Source organism: Bos indicus, chromosome 9 (assembly GCF_029378745.1).
Source record: "Bos indicus isolate NIAB-ARS_2022 breed Sahiwal x Tharparkar chromosome 9, NIAB-ARS_B.indTharparkar_mat_pri_1.0, whole genome shotgun sequence".
Lineage (NCBI taxonomy): Eukaryota > Metazoa > Chordata > Mammalia > Artiodactyla > Bovidae > Bos > Bos indicus.
In genome coordinates, this window is record NC_091768.1 from 15754233 (window position 1) to 15771584 (window position 17352).

The following is a 17352-nucleotide window of genomic DNA, read 5'->3' on the forward strand; positions in this document are numbered from 1 at the left end:
ATGGCTCAGCTGGTAAAGAATCTGCCTGCAGTGCAGGAGACCCGAGTTTGATCCCTAGGTTGGAAAGATCCCCTGGAGAAGGCAGTGGCAATCCACTCCAGTATTCTTGCCTGGAGAATTCCATGGACAGAGGAGACTGGTGGGCTACACCCCATGGGATTGCGAAAGAGTCGGACACGACTGAGCGACTAACACTAATAGTGTGTTCAAGGAACAGCACAGAGTGGGAGTGGAGTAGGAGGTGGAGTAGCATCAGAGGGGTGGGGTAAGGGAGGGCTTTTGTGAAGGGTCCTGTGGGCCCCTGGGGAGAGTTAGGTGTTCTGTGAGTGGTGGGAGGCATTTGGAGAGAGTGGAGCAGAGATAGGCACTGGCCTGAGTTATAAAAGGATCCGACTGACGGCTAGGCCAGCCCTGATCTGTGTGGGCGAAGGATAGAGAAGGTGAGCCCAGTCAGACGCTGCGGTGGCAGTCTTAGCGAGAGGCCGTGTAGATGCGGGCTGGGGTGGGGCCCGTTGCGCTGGTGAGACCCTTCCAGGTCTGGATAGAACTCGAAGATGGAGCCAAGAGGGTTTGCTGAAGGACTAGACAGAGAATGGAGAGAAAGAGGAAGGTTGAGGAGGACTTCAAAGTTTGGGGCTCATACACGAGTGAGGGTGACATTGTCACGTGATGAGAAGAGGACCAAGAGAGGAATGCATCGAAAGGGGAGGTCGGAGGCCACTTTAGGATAGAAGGTGGAGGTGGCTGCCCTTTCCTAAAGAGTGATGCTGAGCGCCGAAGAATGGATGCTTTTGAACTGTGGTGTTGGAGAGGACTCTTGAGAGTCCCTTGGAGTACAGGAGGATCCAACCAGTCAATCCTAAAGGAGATCAGTCCTGGGTGTTCATTGGAAGGACTGATGTTGAAGCTGAAACTCCAATACTTTGGCCACCTGATGTGAAGAGCTGACTCATTTGAGAAGACACTGATGCTGGGAAAGATTGAGGGCAGGAGGAGAAGGGGACGACAGAGGATGAGATGGTTGGATGGCATCACCGACTCAATGGACATGGGTTTGGGTGGACTCCGGGAGTTGGTGATGGACAGGGAGGCCTGGCGTGCTGCAGTTCATGGAGTCGCAAAGAGTCAGACATGACTGAGCGGCTGAACTGAACTGAACCTATGCGAAGGAGGCTGTGGGTGTTGGGTGCCTGGAGTGAGGGGAGAGGAGTCAGCTGAGGTGGAAACTTGGGCGTTATCAGCATGTGGTGGGGTAATGCATGAAGCCTTCGGACTAGGTGAAATAACGCTTGATGAGGGATGAGAGTAGATAAGAGAAAAGGCCCAAGGATTGATTCCCCAAGAGTTTCTGACCTTGAGGAGATAAGGAGAATCCAGCCAGAGAAGTTGAGGCAATCCAGGGAGCACACCAGACGAGCTCAGGATCCTGAAAGCTGTGAGGAGCTGCTTCAGGGGTGAGTCCTAAGCTCTGTCTGTCAGGTGGAGCTGCTGATTTGAGTAAGATGAAGACTGAGCCCTGGTCATGTGTCTTAGCAGTGTGACGGGGTCTCTAGTGACCCTCCAGCGTAGGGATGAAGTCTGCTAAGGCAGGGGCTCAAGAGGTGAGGAGAAGAGCGGAAATGGAGGCAGTGAGTGTAGACGGTGAATGGGAGGGTAGTCGATTGTGATGAGGGGGAGATGGGTGGGAAGCAGAGATAGCAGCTCTGTCTTTGTGTGGCCCGAGGGGGTAGGATCTGGTGGATAAAAAGAGGAATTTGTCTTAGGTCTGAGGAAGACTCATTCGGTCTCAGTAATGGACGAGAAAGCAGAATATATGGGCACAGATACAGGATGGTAAGTCAATGCGGTGATGAAAACTCGAGGCATGTTTGATTATTTTAAAAAGTGAGAAGAATTGAATTTTTACAGATATTTTGGTAGATACTGTCTTCAAAGCATATTGTAAAGTAGGGTTGGAAGTAGTTGCAGTCAATTAGAATATCTGAACATTCTTACTGCATTATTTTTACTGATGTAGCAGTTCAGAAAGAATAATATAAAAATATAACTGAATTAATAAAATGAAAAAGTCCAGTGAAAAACTCCAGTCCTTTTCATTATCTCTCTGACTCTCTGTTAGTCATTTAAATGCAGTATTAACTGGCAGGCAGAACTAACTCCACGTATGATCATGTTTTAGTGAAGGGCAGGAAAACCTGGCGTGCTGCAGGTTGAAATGGGGTTGAAAGGAGTCGGACACGACTTAGTGACTGAGCAACAGGAACAGCAGCAATCATCATGTTTGTCTTTCAGCACAGAGCACCCAGGCCAAAAAGAAGTTCTAGTTTGTGCTTCCCTGTAGGCTGCCCATTGAAGGATTTAAATCCAAGTTAAGACTTTACGAATAAGAAATAATAAACATTTTAATGTTCATGAAAGCAGCAGTAAGAAGGTTTTCATAAAGCCTTTACATACATATCTTTTAACTTTCATTCGTTTCTTATGCCATTAAAAAACAGATCAGGACAGCACAGGATTATCCAGCCAGGTGTTTCTGCGGGTCTAGTGACTAACATACACCACCACGTGCCGACACCCCTGCCGAGGCAGAGCTGTGTAGCGCAGTGACTATGAATTTGGGCGTAGTTGCACAGGACTCTAATCCTCCACACTCGTTTCTCAGTTGTCTCTATTTGGCTAACTTGCCCAAACTTCTGAACCTCACTTTCGGAACAGGGATGGTAGCTGCCTCCCAGAGCTGTAAAAATGAACTGAGATAACATGTGGGAGTGATTCAGTGTGACGTCTGTGCATAGTGAAGGTCTGGGAAACGTTGTGATTCTGTGGTTGCCTTTGACAGGCTGAGCTCCATCCCAGCTGTGAGAAGAAAAGTCAGTGTGTCGTCAGTCCCTGTTTTGTGTGATAAATGTGTCATGCATGCACACACGCAACCCTAGTTAGTACAATTAAACAAACACACCCTGGGACTTCCCTGGTGGTCCAGTGGGTAGGACTCCATATTCCCAATGCAGGGAGCCCAGGATCGAATCCTGGTCAGGAAGCCAGACCCCACATGCCACAGCTGTGACCTGGTGCAGCAAAAAAAAAAAAAAACCCAACAAATTCTTAGTCTTATGAATTGCCTGAGAACTTCATTGAGTATCCTGGATTATGTTGGCTCATTTATGGGAGGGTGATAGAAATGACAGTGAAGCAACACCGTCTCCCCTTCCTTTCTAATTTTTGTGTTTCTCTGAGTTTATTCCTCCTGATTCGTTTTGTTTGTTTAATGAGTTCCTGTCTCAGGAGAACGGTGGCCTGAATTGGATTGGACTTGCAGCCATCTCTTAAAACAACTCTGCTATTCATAAGTGAAAATATTCAACTCCTGTTTTGGGACATTTTTTTGTCGTTGTTCAATTGCTGAGTTGTGTCTGACTCTTTGTGACCCTATGGACTGCAGCACGTAAGGCCTCCCTGTCCATCACCAACTCCCGGTACTTGCTCAAACTCATGTCCATTGGGTCGGTGATGCCATCCAAGCATCCCACCCTCTGTTGCTTCCTTCTTCTCTTGTCATCTGTCTTTTCCAGCTTCAGGGACTTTTCCAATGAGTTGGCTCTTTGCCTCAGGTGGCCAAAGTGTTAGAGCTTCAGCATCAATCCTTCCAATGAGTATTCAGGGTTGATTTCCCAGAGGGTTCAAATGCCAGAGATGTCACAGATGTGTTTAAAGGCCTGAAGGATGTTCAGACTTCTTATTATCTTGATGAATGATATTGTACAGTCTAGACTGTGGATTTGCTCACACAGAAACTTTTACTTCCTGACAAATCTGAGTCACATGGAACAAGGGCCTGCAATTTAAGCTGCAGAATGTTTTACTTTGAGCAGAGTGGGGCCATTTTACGTAGGTAGGGTGACCTCAGAGAAGGCAGTGGCACCCCACTCCAGTACTCTTGCCTGGAAAATCCCATGGATGGAGGAGCCTGGAAGGCTGCAGTCCATGGGGTCGCTGAGGGTCGGACACAACTGAGCGACTTAACTTTCACTTTTCACTTTCATGCACTGGAGAAGGAGATGGCAACCCACTCCAGTGTTCTTGCCTGGAGAATCCCAGGGATCGGGGAGCCTGGTGGGCTGCCGTCTATGGGGTTGCACAGAGTCGGACAGGACTGAAGTGACTTAGCAGTAGCAGCAGCAGCAGGATGACCCTAGAGAAAAGGCATTTCTTTAACTTGAAGACCAATGTGGCTTCTTGAAATATGATTGTCCTTTTCATTAACCATTTATTAGGAGGCTAACATTTCCTGTTGGTGGAGAAAGTGAAAAAGTCTTCAGTCTTTCACAGACTCCACTTTTGAAAGACCGACAAACTTCCCAGAAGTAGCTTTTAAGTCTAGCACTAATTATCCAGTGGTCAGGATGTAATCATTGGACAATAAATAAAATCTTACTATTAGTCTCAGGGTATGGAAAATTTAAATCACATGGCATAATGAATATCTTGTTGTTCTATTCTGATATTTTAACATCTGTAAAAGAGAATTTGAGCTTCTGAAATAAACTGGGATTTTAATCTCTGAAAAATATAGAACTTTCTTTAGAACGATCTAAATTGTGACCAGCTTATCTTAATGTAGGTTGTCTACATGTATTATTTGAGTGATGTCTAAATTAAAATCAGTTTTGTGATAGTAATTTATGTAGAAGTTCATTTCTTAAATGTAATTATAATTCTTTTCGGAAAATCTTTAAGAACATTACATAACCAGTTCTCATAATTCAGATTATGATTATTTGGAGAAATTTGCCTGATTGTACTGGTTTTCAAATAACCTTATAAGATATCTTAAATATTTAAGATATTAAATATAACCATATGATAACCTTATTAATAAAACATTTGCCTTTATACTCTCTTGTTTGTTAGCTAGTTAATCTTAGCTATACTGGTTAAGCTAAAGTTAACCCTGGTGTTCTGAGGCTACTTCTAAGAATCAAGGGGTAGTGGACTTAGCTTTAGACACCAGTGGGCGCATTGGGCTTCCTGAGGTTGTATTTGGAAGTGTTGTATAACCTTTGTAAAAACCATCACTCATTAGGACCGTGGCTGTGATCGACTGGACCTAGCACTACTAAGATCAGGAGAAGTGTCCTAGCTGGCCTAACTTGCTCCTTTTTTATGTCTTAGACTAAAAAACATTAGACCTCTGTATTTTCTTATCAATATATAAGCCTAAAACAGTAGCTGGCACTTGGTAGGTACTCAGTAAGTACTCACTGAAAAAATAAATGAGTGAGTACCAAAGTTACTTCTTCATTGAGATAGTCAACTTTTAGATCTTGAGATGTTTTCTTATTTTACTTCTTTGTCAAGAGTGTGTATTTAATGGTGGGTATTTTCTTCCCATTGTTAATGAATGTTTATTGCTGATAAAACCAAGATATTCACGATAAATTTTTAATACAAATGTTTAGTGAATTCATAATATAGTATTAGAGCAATTAAATAATTCCTATGCTTTATAAATAGCTGAACAGGATTAACAGGGAAATGTTTTCTAGGAAGGCTTTTATTTTTTTATTTTTTCTAATTTTATTTTATTTTTAAACTTTACATAATTGTATTAGTTTTGCCAAATATCAAAATGAATCCGCCACAGGTATACATGTGTTCCCCATCCCGAACCCTCCTCCCTCCTCCCTCTCCATACCATCCCTCTGGGCCGTCCCAGTGCACCAGCCCCAAGCATCCAGCATCGTGCATCGAACCTGGACTGGCAACTCGTTTCCTACATGATATTTTACATGTTTCATTGCCATTCTCCCAAATCTTCCCACCCTCTCCCTCTCCCACAGAGTCCATAAGACTGTTCTATACATCAGTGTCTCTTTTGCTGTCTCGTACACCGGGTTATTGTTACCATCTTTCTAAATTCCATATATATGCGTTAGTATACTGTATTTATGTTTTTCTTTCTGGCTTACTTCACTCTGTATAATAGGCTCCAGTTTCATCCACCTCATTAGAACTGATTCAAATGTATTCTTTTTAATGGCTGAGTAATACTCCATTGTGTATATGTACCACAGCTTTCTTATCCATTCATCTGCTGATGGACATCTAGGTTGCTTCCATGTCTTGGCTATTATAAACAGTGCTGCGATGAACATTGGGGTACACGTGTCTCTTTCCCTTCTGGTTTCCTCAGTGTGTATGCCCAGCAGTGGGGTTGCTGGATCTTTCCAGTTTTTTAAGGAATCTCCACACTGTTCTCCATAGTGGCTGTACTAGTTTGCATTCCCACCAACAGTGTAAGAGGGTTCCCTTTTCTCCACACCCTCTCCAGCATTTATTATTTGTAGACTTTTGGATCGCAGCCATTCTGACTGGTGTGAAATGGTACCTCATAGTGGTTTTGATTTGCATTTCTCTGATAATGAGTGATGTTGAGCATCTTTTCATGTGTTTGTTAGCCATCTGTATGTCTTCTTTGGAGAAATGTCTATTTAGTTCTTTGGCCCATTTTTTGATTGGGTCGTTTATTTTTCTGGAGTTGAGCTGTAGGAGTTGCTTATATATTTTTGAGATTAGTTGTTTGTCGGTTGCTTCATTTGCTATTATTTTCTCCCATTCTGAAGGCTGTCTTTTCATCTTGCTAATAGTTTCCTTTGATGTGCAGAAGCTTTTAAGGTTAAGTAGGTCCCATTTGTTTATTTTTGCTTTTATTTCCAATATTCTGGGAGGTGGGTCATAGAGGATCCTGCTGTGATGTATGTTGGAGAGTGTTTTGCCTATGTTCTCCTCTAGGAGTTTTATAGTTTCTGGTCTTACGTTTAGATCTTTAATCCATTTTGAGTTTATTTTTGTGTATGGTGTTAGAAAGTGGTCCAGTTTCATTCTTTTACAAGTGGTTGACCAGATTTCCCAGCACCACTTGTTAAAGAGATTGTCTTTAATCCATTGTATATTCTTGCCTCCTTTGTCAAAGATAAGGTGTCCATATGTGCGTGGATTTATCTCTGGGATTTCTATTTTATTCCATTGATCAATATTTCTGTCTTTGTGCCAGTACCATACTGTCTTGATAACTGTGGCTTTGTAGTAGAGCCTGAAGTCAGGTAGGTTGATTCCTCCAGTTCCATTCTTCTTTCTCAAGATCGCTTTGGCTATTCGAGGTTTTTTGTATTTCCATACAAATTGTGAAATTATTTGTTCTAGCTCTGTGAAGAATACTGTTGGTAGCTTGATAGGGATTGCGTTGAATCTATAAATTGCTTTGGGTAGTATACTCATTTTCACTATATTGATTCTTCCAATCCATGAACATGGTATATTTCTCCATCTATTAGTGTCCTCTTTGATTTCTTTCACCACTGTTTTATAGTTTTCTATATATAGGTCTTGAGTTTCTTTAGGTAGATATATTCCTAAGTATTTTATTCTTTCCGTTGCAATGGTGAATGGAATTGTTTCCTTAATTTCTCTTTCTGTTTTCTCATTATTAGTGTATAGGAATGCAAGGGATTTCTGTGTGTTGATTTTATATCCTGCAACTTTACTATAGTCATTGATTATTTCTAGTAATTTTCTGGTGGAATCTTTAGGGTTTTCTATGTAGAGGATCATGTCATCTGCAAATAGTGAGAGTTTTACTTCTTCTTTTCCAATTTGGATTCCTTTTATTTCTTTTTCTGCTCTGATTGCTGTGGCCAAAACTTCCAAAACTATGTTGAATAGTAATGGTGAAAGTGGGCACCCTTGTCTTGTTCCTGACTTTAGAGGAAATGCTTTCAATTTTTCACCATTGAGGATAATGTTTGCTGTGGGTTTGTCATATGTAGCTTTTATTATGTTGAGGTATGTTCCTTCTATTCCTGCTCTCTGGAGAGTTTTTATCATAAATGGATGTTGAATTTTGTCAAAGGCTTTCTCTGCATCTATTGAGATAATCATATGGTTTTTATTTTTCAATTTGTTAATGTGGTGTATTACATTGATTGATTTGCGGATATTGAAGAATCCTTGCATCCCTGGGATAAAGCCCACTTGATCATGGTGTATGATCTTTTTAATGTGTTGTTGGATTCTGATTGCTAGAATTTTGTTAAGGATTTTTGCATCTATGTTCATCAGTGATATTGGCCTGTAGTTTTCTTTTTTTGTGGCATCTTTGTCAGGTTTTGGTATTAGAGTGATGGTGGCCTCATAGAATGAGTTTGGAAGTTTACCTTCCTCTGCAATTTTCTGGAAGATTTTGAGCAGGATAGGTGTTAGCTCTTCTCTAAATTTTTGGTAGAATTCAGCTGTGAAGCCGTCTGGACCGGGGCTTTTGTTTGCTGGAAGATTTTTGATTACAGTTTCAATTTCCGTGCTTGTGATGGGTCTGTTAAGATTTTCTATTTCTTCCTGGTCCAGTTTTGGAAAGTTGTACTTTTCTAAGAATTTGTCCATTTCTTCCACGTTGTCCATTTTATTGGCATATAATTGTTGATAATAGTCTCTTATGATCCTTTGTATTTCTGTATTGTCTGTTGTGATCTCTCCATTTTCGTTTCTAATTTTGTTGATTTGATTTTTCTCCCTTTGTTTCTTGGTGAGTCTGGCTAATGGTTTGTCAATTTTATTTATCCTTTCAAAGAACCAGCTTTTGGTTTTGTTTATTTTTGCTATGGTCTCTTTTGTTTCTTTTGCATTTATTTCTGCTCTAATTTTTAAGATTTCTTTCCTTCTACTAACCCTGGGGTTCTTCATTTCTTCCTTTTCTAGTTGCTTTAGGTGTAGAGTTAGGTTATTTATTTGACTTTTTTCTTGTTTCTTGAGATGTGCCTGTATTGCTATGAACTTTCCCCTTAGGACTGCTTTTACCGTGTCCCACAGGTTTTGGGTTGTTGTGTTTTCATTTTCATTCGTTTCTATGCAAATTTTGATTTCTTTTTTGATTTCTTCTGTGATTTGTTGGTTATTCAGCAGTGTGTTGTTCAGCCTCCATATGTTGGAATTTTTAATAGTTTTTCTCCTGTAATTGAGATCTAATCTTACTGCATTGTGGTCAGAAAAAATGCTTGGAATGATTTCTATTTTTTTGAACTTACCAAGGCTAGCTTTATGGCCCAGGATGTGATCTATCCTGGAGAAGGTTCCATGTGCGCTTGAGAAAAAGGTGAAATTCATTGTTTTGGGATGAAATGTCCTATAGATATCAATTAGGTCTAACTGGTCTATTGTATCGTTTAAAGTTTGTGTTTCCTTGTTAATTTTCTGTTTAGTTGATCTATCCATAGGTGTAAGTGGGGTATTAAAGTCTCCCACTATTATTGTGTTATTGTTAATTTCTCTTTTCATACTTGTTAGCATTTGTCTTACGTACTGTGGTGCTCCCGTGTTGGGTGCATATATATTTATAATTGTTATATCTTCTTCTTAGATTGATCCTTTGATCATTATGTAGTGACCTTCTTTGTCTCTTTTCACAGCCTTTGTTTTAAAGTCTATTTTATCTGATATGAGTATTGCTACTTCTAGGAAGGCTTTTAAAAGATAATTTAGTGACAGAAGGGAAACCTGCTGAAATATTTTTGAGACATTTGCTGTACAGATAAGTTCTTATGGAACTGAAATGAAATGCTCAATGAAAGATTGTGCTTGATACACACAGAGCACACCAGCCACGGCCAGCAGTTCCCTGGTGCCCAGGTTTCTCAGTGTCTGGACACCAGGGAAGCTAATCGCCTTGAGGATACACTGATACACACGAGAGAAGTTGCCAGTTTAAAGCTTGTGTGCCAAAGGTGCACATAATATTCTTTTGATCAACTGGGCTGGAGCCTGGCCAGATGAAAGAGTAGTCTTTTTAAAAGGCAAATTTGATATATCTGTGCAGCTCCCTTACCCCCAGCTAGAATTTAAGATCCTGGAGGGCAGGGATATTTGCCAGTTTGGTTTACTTCTCTGTTCCAAGTGATTGTTTTACTGTTGGAAGGCTTTCATGAAGCCAGACCACGTCTTTTTTTGTTTGCTTGTTTTGAGCCTGTCATTATGCCCTGAGCGCTTAGCAGTGTGTGGTATATAGTAGGTGGTCAAATAAGTAATAATTTACAGAGTGAATGACTGTGGGAGACGGTCTGTAAGGCTTCTTCTTACCCTGTTTAATGCTTCTTCCTTTTGGGCATCTTGCGCCCACTCTTTCAGCTCAATTCTAAATTAACTTCCGCTAGTGCTCAGTTTCGGATACCCTCGCTACTTAAAACAAGGCATTGTTGTATATCACAGTTACAGAACGTTAAGAGGGTAGTCTTTGAAGGTGATGGTGACGTGGCAGGCAGTGACCTGTGTGTGGTGGTTTGGGTCTACGCGTTCTGCTTGGCGTGCATGGTCACTATTGGGATCATCACTGGAGTTGCAGAAAAAAAAAAAGAATATGGATGTGAATGTATTTGTCACCCTAGCCTCCAGTGTATTTGCTCGCTAAGGAGTCTCTTGGTGATAACACTTTTTACTTTTCAACAAAGCCTAAATGAAAAGTTAGGAAAGTACCTCTCAACGGCTACAGATTACTGTCTGTAGGTTTTTTTCTGTTGATTACTGAACTGCTTATTTATAAAAAGCTGCCATCAGGTGAGTACTAAAAATGAGATAATTTTCAGTTGATGATAGTACACTATAGAGCATTCCCTGTCTTCCTGAATAACTTAAAGAATTTCAAGAGTTTTAGATTTGCTTAGCCAGCCCCAGTGCTGCTCATCTTTTCCCTTCGTATTTTGTGTATACGTAGTCAGCTGTTAATGTGCTTATGGTCTCTAGGGCAGTAGCACTTGTTTAGGTGCTCTTCCTGTGCAGGCATCTCAATATGTAAGAGCGTTGATTGCATTGGTGTTCTAAATGGTTTTCTGGGGCCAAATAGTAGTATGTCTAAAAGAAAAAAAATTTTTTTCCTGGAATGAATAAGTTAAACTTCATTGATGAGAGATAACTTATGTCATAAATAATGAGGATTCCAGAAATAATTAAATAAAGTTTTATTTTAAAACAGGTTTTGCTCTAGTGAAAACTTTGCCCTTGATGGGCTTCCCTAGTGGCTCAGTTGGTAAAGAATCTGCCTGCAGTGCCTGAGACCCAGGGTTTGATCCCCAGGTCAGGAAGATCCCCTGGAGAAGGAAAAGGAAACCCACTCTAGTACTCTTTTGGGAAATTCCATGGACAGAGGAGTGGGATAGGCTGTAGTCCATGGAATCACAAAGAGTAAAGAGTCAGACACGACTGTGCAGCTAACTTTCACTTTTTTACTTTCCCCTTGATATAAAATAATATTTAATTTAGTAGAAGGGGGATTGAGTGTCTAGCACCCCTCCAGATACAAGTTACAGCATTGACACAGAGTAAGATAAGTTCAGATCAGAATCTGGGCCAGACTGGCTTGGTTCAAAGGCAGTGGGTGTGTTTGATAACGGTGTTCAAAGTAGCTCTTCTGGAGTCATACTGCTCCAGTTTGAATTGGTAATTTGCCTAAGTGTTCTAGGTTGGAAATCATTTTCCCTCAGAATTTTAATGGCATTGCTTTATTAATTTCCTGCTTTCAGTGCTGCTGAAGCCATTTTGATTCATAATCCTTTGGGTATGACTCAGGTTTTTTCCTCCTTTTTCCTCTCATTTCTCTGGAAATGTTCAACATCTCTTTATTTCTAGTGTTCTGAAATTTGACAGTGGTTTTTATTTTTATTTTTTTGAATCTGTTTTCAGTTACTATGTTGAGGATTTAATGGGCATTTTGGTTAGACTGTGGAAAATCAGGCCTTTCAGTTCTGGTGAGTTTTCTTTGGATATTTCAAAGCTTTCTCCCCTCTTTATTTTGAAGGATGCAGGATATCTTCTTTTCCTGGCATTTTGATGCTGAAATCTTTGTCTCATTTTTTGTTTTTTCCTTTTATTTTTCTTTTTTGCCCCCACTTTCTCGTTTTCTCCCCTCCTTGGATTTCTGAAGAAAAAAAATGGCCTCAACTTTATTTTTTGTACCTGCTAATAAGCATTTTGTTTCTGCTATTATGTTCTTAAAGAAAAATTATCTTGACACTTGTTAAGATGACAAATACAGCTTTATTTAGGACCATAAGAGTGTGTTAGATTGCTTGTGCTGGCATAATAAAATACCATAGACTGGGTTGCTTAGACAGCAAACATTTATTTTCTCACACTTAGGGGGCCAGAAGTCTGAGGTCAGGTGCCAGCATGGTTGGAGTCTGGTGAGGACTCTCTCTGGGTTTCAGATAGCTACGTTTCTGCTGGACGCTCACATGGCCTTTCCCTACATATGTACACTGAGGCGGAGACTTGGCTCTCTTGCCTTTTTTTGTAAGGCTGCCAGTCCTTTTGGGGCTTCCCTGACGACTCAGATGGTAAAGAATCTGCCTACAGTGCAGAGACCTGGGTTCAATCCTGGGGTTGGGAAGATCCCCTGGAGAAGGAAATGGAGACCCACTCCATTATTCTTGCCTGGAGAATTCCAGGGACAGAAGAGCCTGGCAGCTGCAGTCCATGGGGTTGCAAAAAGCTGGGACACGACTGAGTGACTAACACTCCACACTCCACCAGTCCTGTTGGATTTGGATCCTAACTTTATGATGCCGTGTAACCAGGATTACCTCCTGAAGGCCCTGTCTCCAAACAGTCACAGGGGGATTACGGCTGCAACATGAATATTCAGAAGAATACAATCCAGTCCACAGCAGACACATACATTCAGTCTATAATAGGGGGTTTACAGTAGGGAGAGAGGCTGGGTTCCACTCTGAATACAGCAAAGACAGCTGGGGACTTGGAGCCAGTGAGCAGGGGTCAGGGGATGCAAAGAACTAAGTGGAAACCGCACGGGTAGGGGATTTCTGCTAAACTGAACTAAAGGGGCTCTTGTTGCAGGCAAGTTAAGGATTTATATATCAGAGGGATGAGGAACTTGATAAGATATCAAGGGTGAGGGAATTTCCCTAAACAGGCTTAGCAGCATTCTTGCTAAACTGGCCTCTGTAGGCCTAACAAGGACCGAATAGACTCTGAAGGCCCATCTGAGGCCTCAGCAGGAAGAGGGCTCAGAGGCTCAGTGAAGTTTGGTCAAGAAGAGAAGTTTTGGTCTGCACACCCTTCATTGTTCCTTGTGTTTCTCTTTCCAGAGACCCTCTGTCGGCTTCCCGAGTGGCTAAGACGGTAAAGAATCTGACTGTAATGTGGGAGACTGGGTTCAACCCCTGGGTCAGGAAGAGCCGCTGGAGGAGGGCATGGCAACCCTCTCCATTATTCTTGCCTGGAGAGTTCCATGGACAGAGGAGCCTGGCAGGCTACAGTCCATGGGGTCACAAAGAGTCGGGCACGCCTGAGTGACTAACACTTTTCTGTCTCCTTCAGAGAAGAACCTCTAGGTTTCTCTTGGGGCGATGATGGGAGACAGCAGGGGTTTGCCCAGTGTATGGAGCGTGTGGCCAGCGTTAGGACGTCTCTCTCAGAGAGCTTCTGTGTAGTCTCCCTTATGTTAGACATCTTTTCACCCTTGCTCCTAGAAGACTGTAGTTTTAAGTCTTTTGAGTGACAGTGGTATAATTTGAGCTGTCTTTCATCTTTCTTCCTTCTAATCTGGGGTTTGGCTCTTGGGTGTGCTGAGTCAGCTGTCCTCCAGCCACTCACTTCCCAGCTTCCGGAATGTTGTCGTTGTCATCTCCTGGGTTCTCCCCGCCTTGTGGACTGATACCTTTTTAAAGAATCTTTTTGCAGTAGATTTAGGGGTTTGATGAAGGAACAACAGTAGATGTATGCATTTGAGTCTCCTTGAAGTCTATTGTCTTAACTGGGAAGCTGCAGCAAATGGTTCAAAATGGGAAAACAATTTGTATAGTTCCAGGAAATTTGCTGTTCTTTTTTGAACTGTGCAGGTTTTGCTTTACTGTGATTTTCCCCCAGATATTTAATGATTCCTAAATGATCCCTCATGACTGTCCTGTAGTTTCCCTTTGTATGTAGAACTTAACAAGACCATTTTTGAAATTTACTGGTGGCTTTAAAAAGCCTGTGGGGAAAGGTAAGGGAAGAAGACAGTGTTGATAGCAACAGTTGGGTGCCATTAGAATGGGGATCTCAACCTTATGTCACTTAATCCTCATAGCAATTCTGTAAGGTAAGTGATATTATCACTTATGGGTAAGGATGAAGATAATGATCAGAGAGATTAACTCACTTATTTAAGAGCTAGTCAGACAGTGGTGGAGCTTCATTTCAAACCTAGACTTTAAGACCTTTCAGTTCCTCCTAGGCTACCAAACTGTGTGAACAGTTCTTTCATTCTTTCAGTGAATGTTGAGTTGCCTGCTTCGTGCTGGGCCTTGGGGCCACAAGAGGACCGTGCCCTGATGCAGCCAGTAAATCATGATCAGACTTAACTTTCAATAGAATTTCTGGTGGTCTGTGAGTGTTGGCAAGAGTAGGAGTAGGCAGTTAAGTTCATTACAAAAGTCCTGGTAAAAGGCATGCTGGTTTTAACCAGGATGGCAGAGGAGCTACAGAGAAGTGGATGGATTTCAGATACCTATTGGAGGTAGAGCCTGTAGGATTAGGGGGTATTAAGGATTTGGAAGGAGCTGAAAAAACTGAGAATGACTCCAGGTTGAACTGAACGTTGGTGCCTTTACTGACATAAGGAATGTAGTGGAACAGAGTAATAACACAATACTAATAACAATGTTGCTGCTGCTGCTAAGTCGCTTCAGTCGTGTCGGACTCTGTGCGACCCCATAGACGGCAGCCCACCAGGCTCCCCCGTCCCTGGGATTCTCCAGGCAAGAACACTGGAGTGGGTTGCCATTTCCTTCTCCAATGCGTGAAAGTGGAAAGTGAAAGTGAAGTCACTCAGTCGTGTCCGACTTAGTGATCCCATGCACTGCAGCCCACCAGGCTCCTCTGTCCATGGAATTTTCCAGGCAAGAGTACTGGAGTGGGGTGCCATTGCTTTCTCCGAATAACAATGTTACATCTGTTATATATCTCCATAAGGAGGAGTCCAGTATGCAGGCAAAATACCTGGGTATTCAGTGGTGTTACAGACGGGAGGAGTAAATTTGGGCATCACTTACACATAACTGTTGTTTAGCGGCTAAGTCGTATCTGACTCTTTTGCGACCCCATGGACTATAGCTTGCCAGGCTCCTCCGTCCATGGGATTTCCCAGGCAAGAATACTGGAGTGGATTGCCATTTTCTTTTCCAGGGGATTTTCCTGACAGGGATCACACTCATGTCTCCTGCATTGGCAGGCAGATTCTTTACCACTAAGGCACCAAGGAAGCCCATCACTTACATATAGATTCTATTCAAAGCCCTGGAACTGGATATAATTATTTAGGAAAGGTGTGTAGGTATAGGTGTGGTCATCCAGATCTGAAGCAGTGTTGTTCATTCACTTCTATGGAGAATCCTCAGTTCATTTCTTAACTGTGAATTGCACTTACATATGATCATGTTTGGAGAAGGAAATGGCAATCCGCTCCAGTATTCTTGCCTGGAAAACCCCATGGACAGAGGAGCCTGGTGGGCTCCAGTCCATGGGGTCACAAGAGTCAGACACGACTTAGCAACTAAACCACCACCACCATGATCACACTGACTGCTTTTCGGACAGCAGATCCCATCATGTAACCATGGCCTGGAAGACATTAACCAGCAAGCACTTTGCCGACTTGCCAACAGTTAGTAGCTTTTCGATTGAACCATGTACCAGACCTCCTTATCCTTCATGAGGGACTAGGCCTGATGAAGAATCCATGGGGGACATCGAAGATTTGAGAATGCCACATGGAAGGAGAGTGTGGGCACAAGCATCTTTAGGTGTCGATAAGTAATGAGGTGCTAGTGTAACTGAGAGTGGGCAGGAGGTAAACACTGTGACCATTGCTCTCTGTTTTGTCCTGCTCGCAGTGCAGTGAGTTCTCTGCAGTCGCCGTTGAAGGAAGGCGGTGGCAGAGTAGGTGTTCCCCTTGGGTGGAGCAGCCTCTGCTGGGTCCTTCTGTGCAATTGGTAAAGGGTGGGGCGAGGATTACCTGTGCAGGGGTACTCCTGCCTTTCTGTGGATTGTGATTTACATGTTAACTGAAAGAAAGATTGTTACAAAAAAAAAAAACAAACTCCAAAGTGATTCATGTTACTTTGTTCCTTTGAAACAGGAGGTTGTGGTAGCTCCCTTTGAAAATGGAGGACGGAAGGCCGGTGTGGGCCCCGCACCCCACAGAGGGGTTTCAGATGGGCAACATCGTGGATATTGGCCCCGACAGCTTAACCATTGAGCCCCTGGACCAAAAAGGCAAGGTAAGAAGTTTCTCAGAATGATTTCAAAATCTCATTTCTTGGGTATCTCCCTTTTTAATGAAGTAGGTGGGTTTTTTTTTTTTTTAGCTCAGATAAAGGGAAGCAGTTTTCTGGGGAGTGAATCATAGTTTTCATTTGATTGAATTAGAGGTACAGACCCCCGGGGGTGGGAGGGAGGGAAATGATATCACTTCCTAAAATCAGATAATAATTTAGTGAGCCTGTAAGTAGCATATTCTTAAGAAATATGTGCATAATAAAATGTAAACAATAACATTTTTATTCCTGATGCCATATAACTAAAGTTATGAATATGCATCTGTGATATATTCAATCTGTTACCAAGTAAAAATATGAAAAGTGAATGATATGAAATTTTGCTGTTTGCTTTAGCTTTTGAATAATTTTTAAAATAATTTTAAATTGAAATATAGTTGATTTACAATGTTAATTTCTGCTGTACAGCGAAATGATTAAGTGATACATATATATACATTGTTTTTTATATTCTTTCCCATTATGGTTCATCATAGGATATTGAACCTTGTTGTTTATCCATTCTGTAATTACTTTTTAAAAACTTTTTATTTAGTTAATTTACTGTGTGATTAGAATAAAAATATTTCTATTAAGGAAAGATACTGTATTTAAGTCTTAAACATAACCATCTATTATTGTTTTTTGTTGTAATGGCATTTTTAAACCCTAAAAGCATATTTCTGCTTTGTATACATGGTATCTGTCTCCTTTTAGGCTTAGACACAGACTAGACTGCATAACAAAATGGAAGTCTTGGGGGGAAAGTGACCTGGAGTCTTCATTTTTCATGGAGACTGTAGGGCTTGTTTTGTGGGAGAGCTTCGCTCTTCTTAGTTTAATAAATATTCCTGTTAAGTAGGACTTCTAACTTAAATTTGTTGATATCATTTCTGTTTACTTTAGACTCTGCCAGTGTTCATGAATAATTTATATTCTACTGATACATGGTTAACTAATGCCATATGACTGCCATCCTTCTGGGAACCTTAGAAAA

General features: G+C 41.6%; 1 protein-coding gene across 8 annotated transcripts in view; it reads left to right on the forward strand.

Moving 5' to 3' along the window:
- Nucleotides 1–17352, forward strand: part of MYO6 (myosin VI) — a 159570-nt gene that overhangs the window by 47719 nt on the left and 94499 nt on the right. For all 8 annotated transcript variants that reach the window (XM_070795753.1, XM_070795756.1, XM_070795757.1 and 5 more), the window contains exon 2: nucleotides 16178–16319. In XM_070795753.1, coding sequence (XP_070651854.1) covers nucleotides 16203–16319 — 117 coding nt within the window. In that variant the 5' untranslated portion in view covers nucleotides 16178–16202. The remainder of the gene's footprint in view (nucleotides 1–16177; nucleotides 16320–17352) is intronic.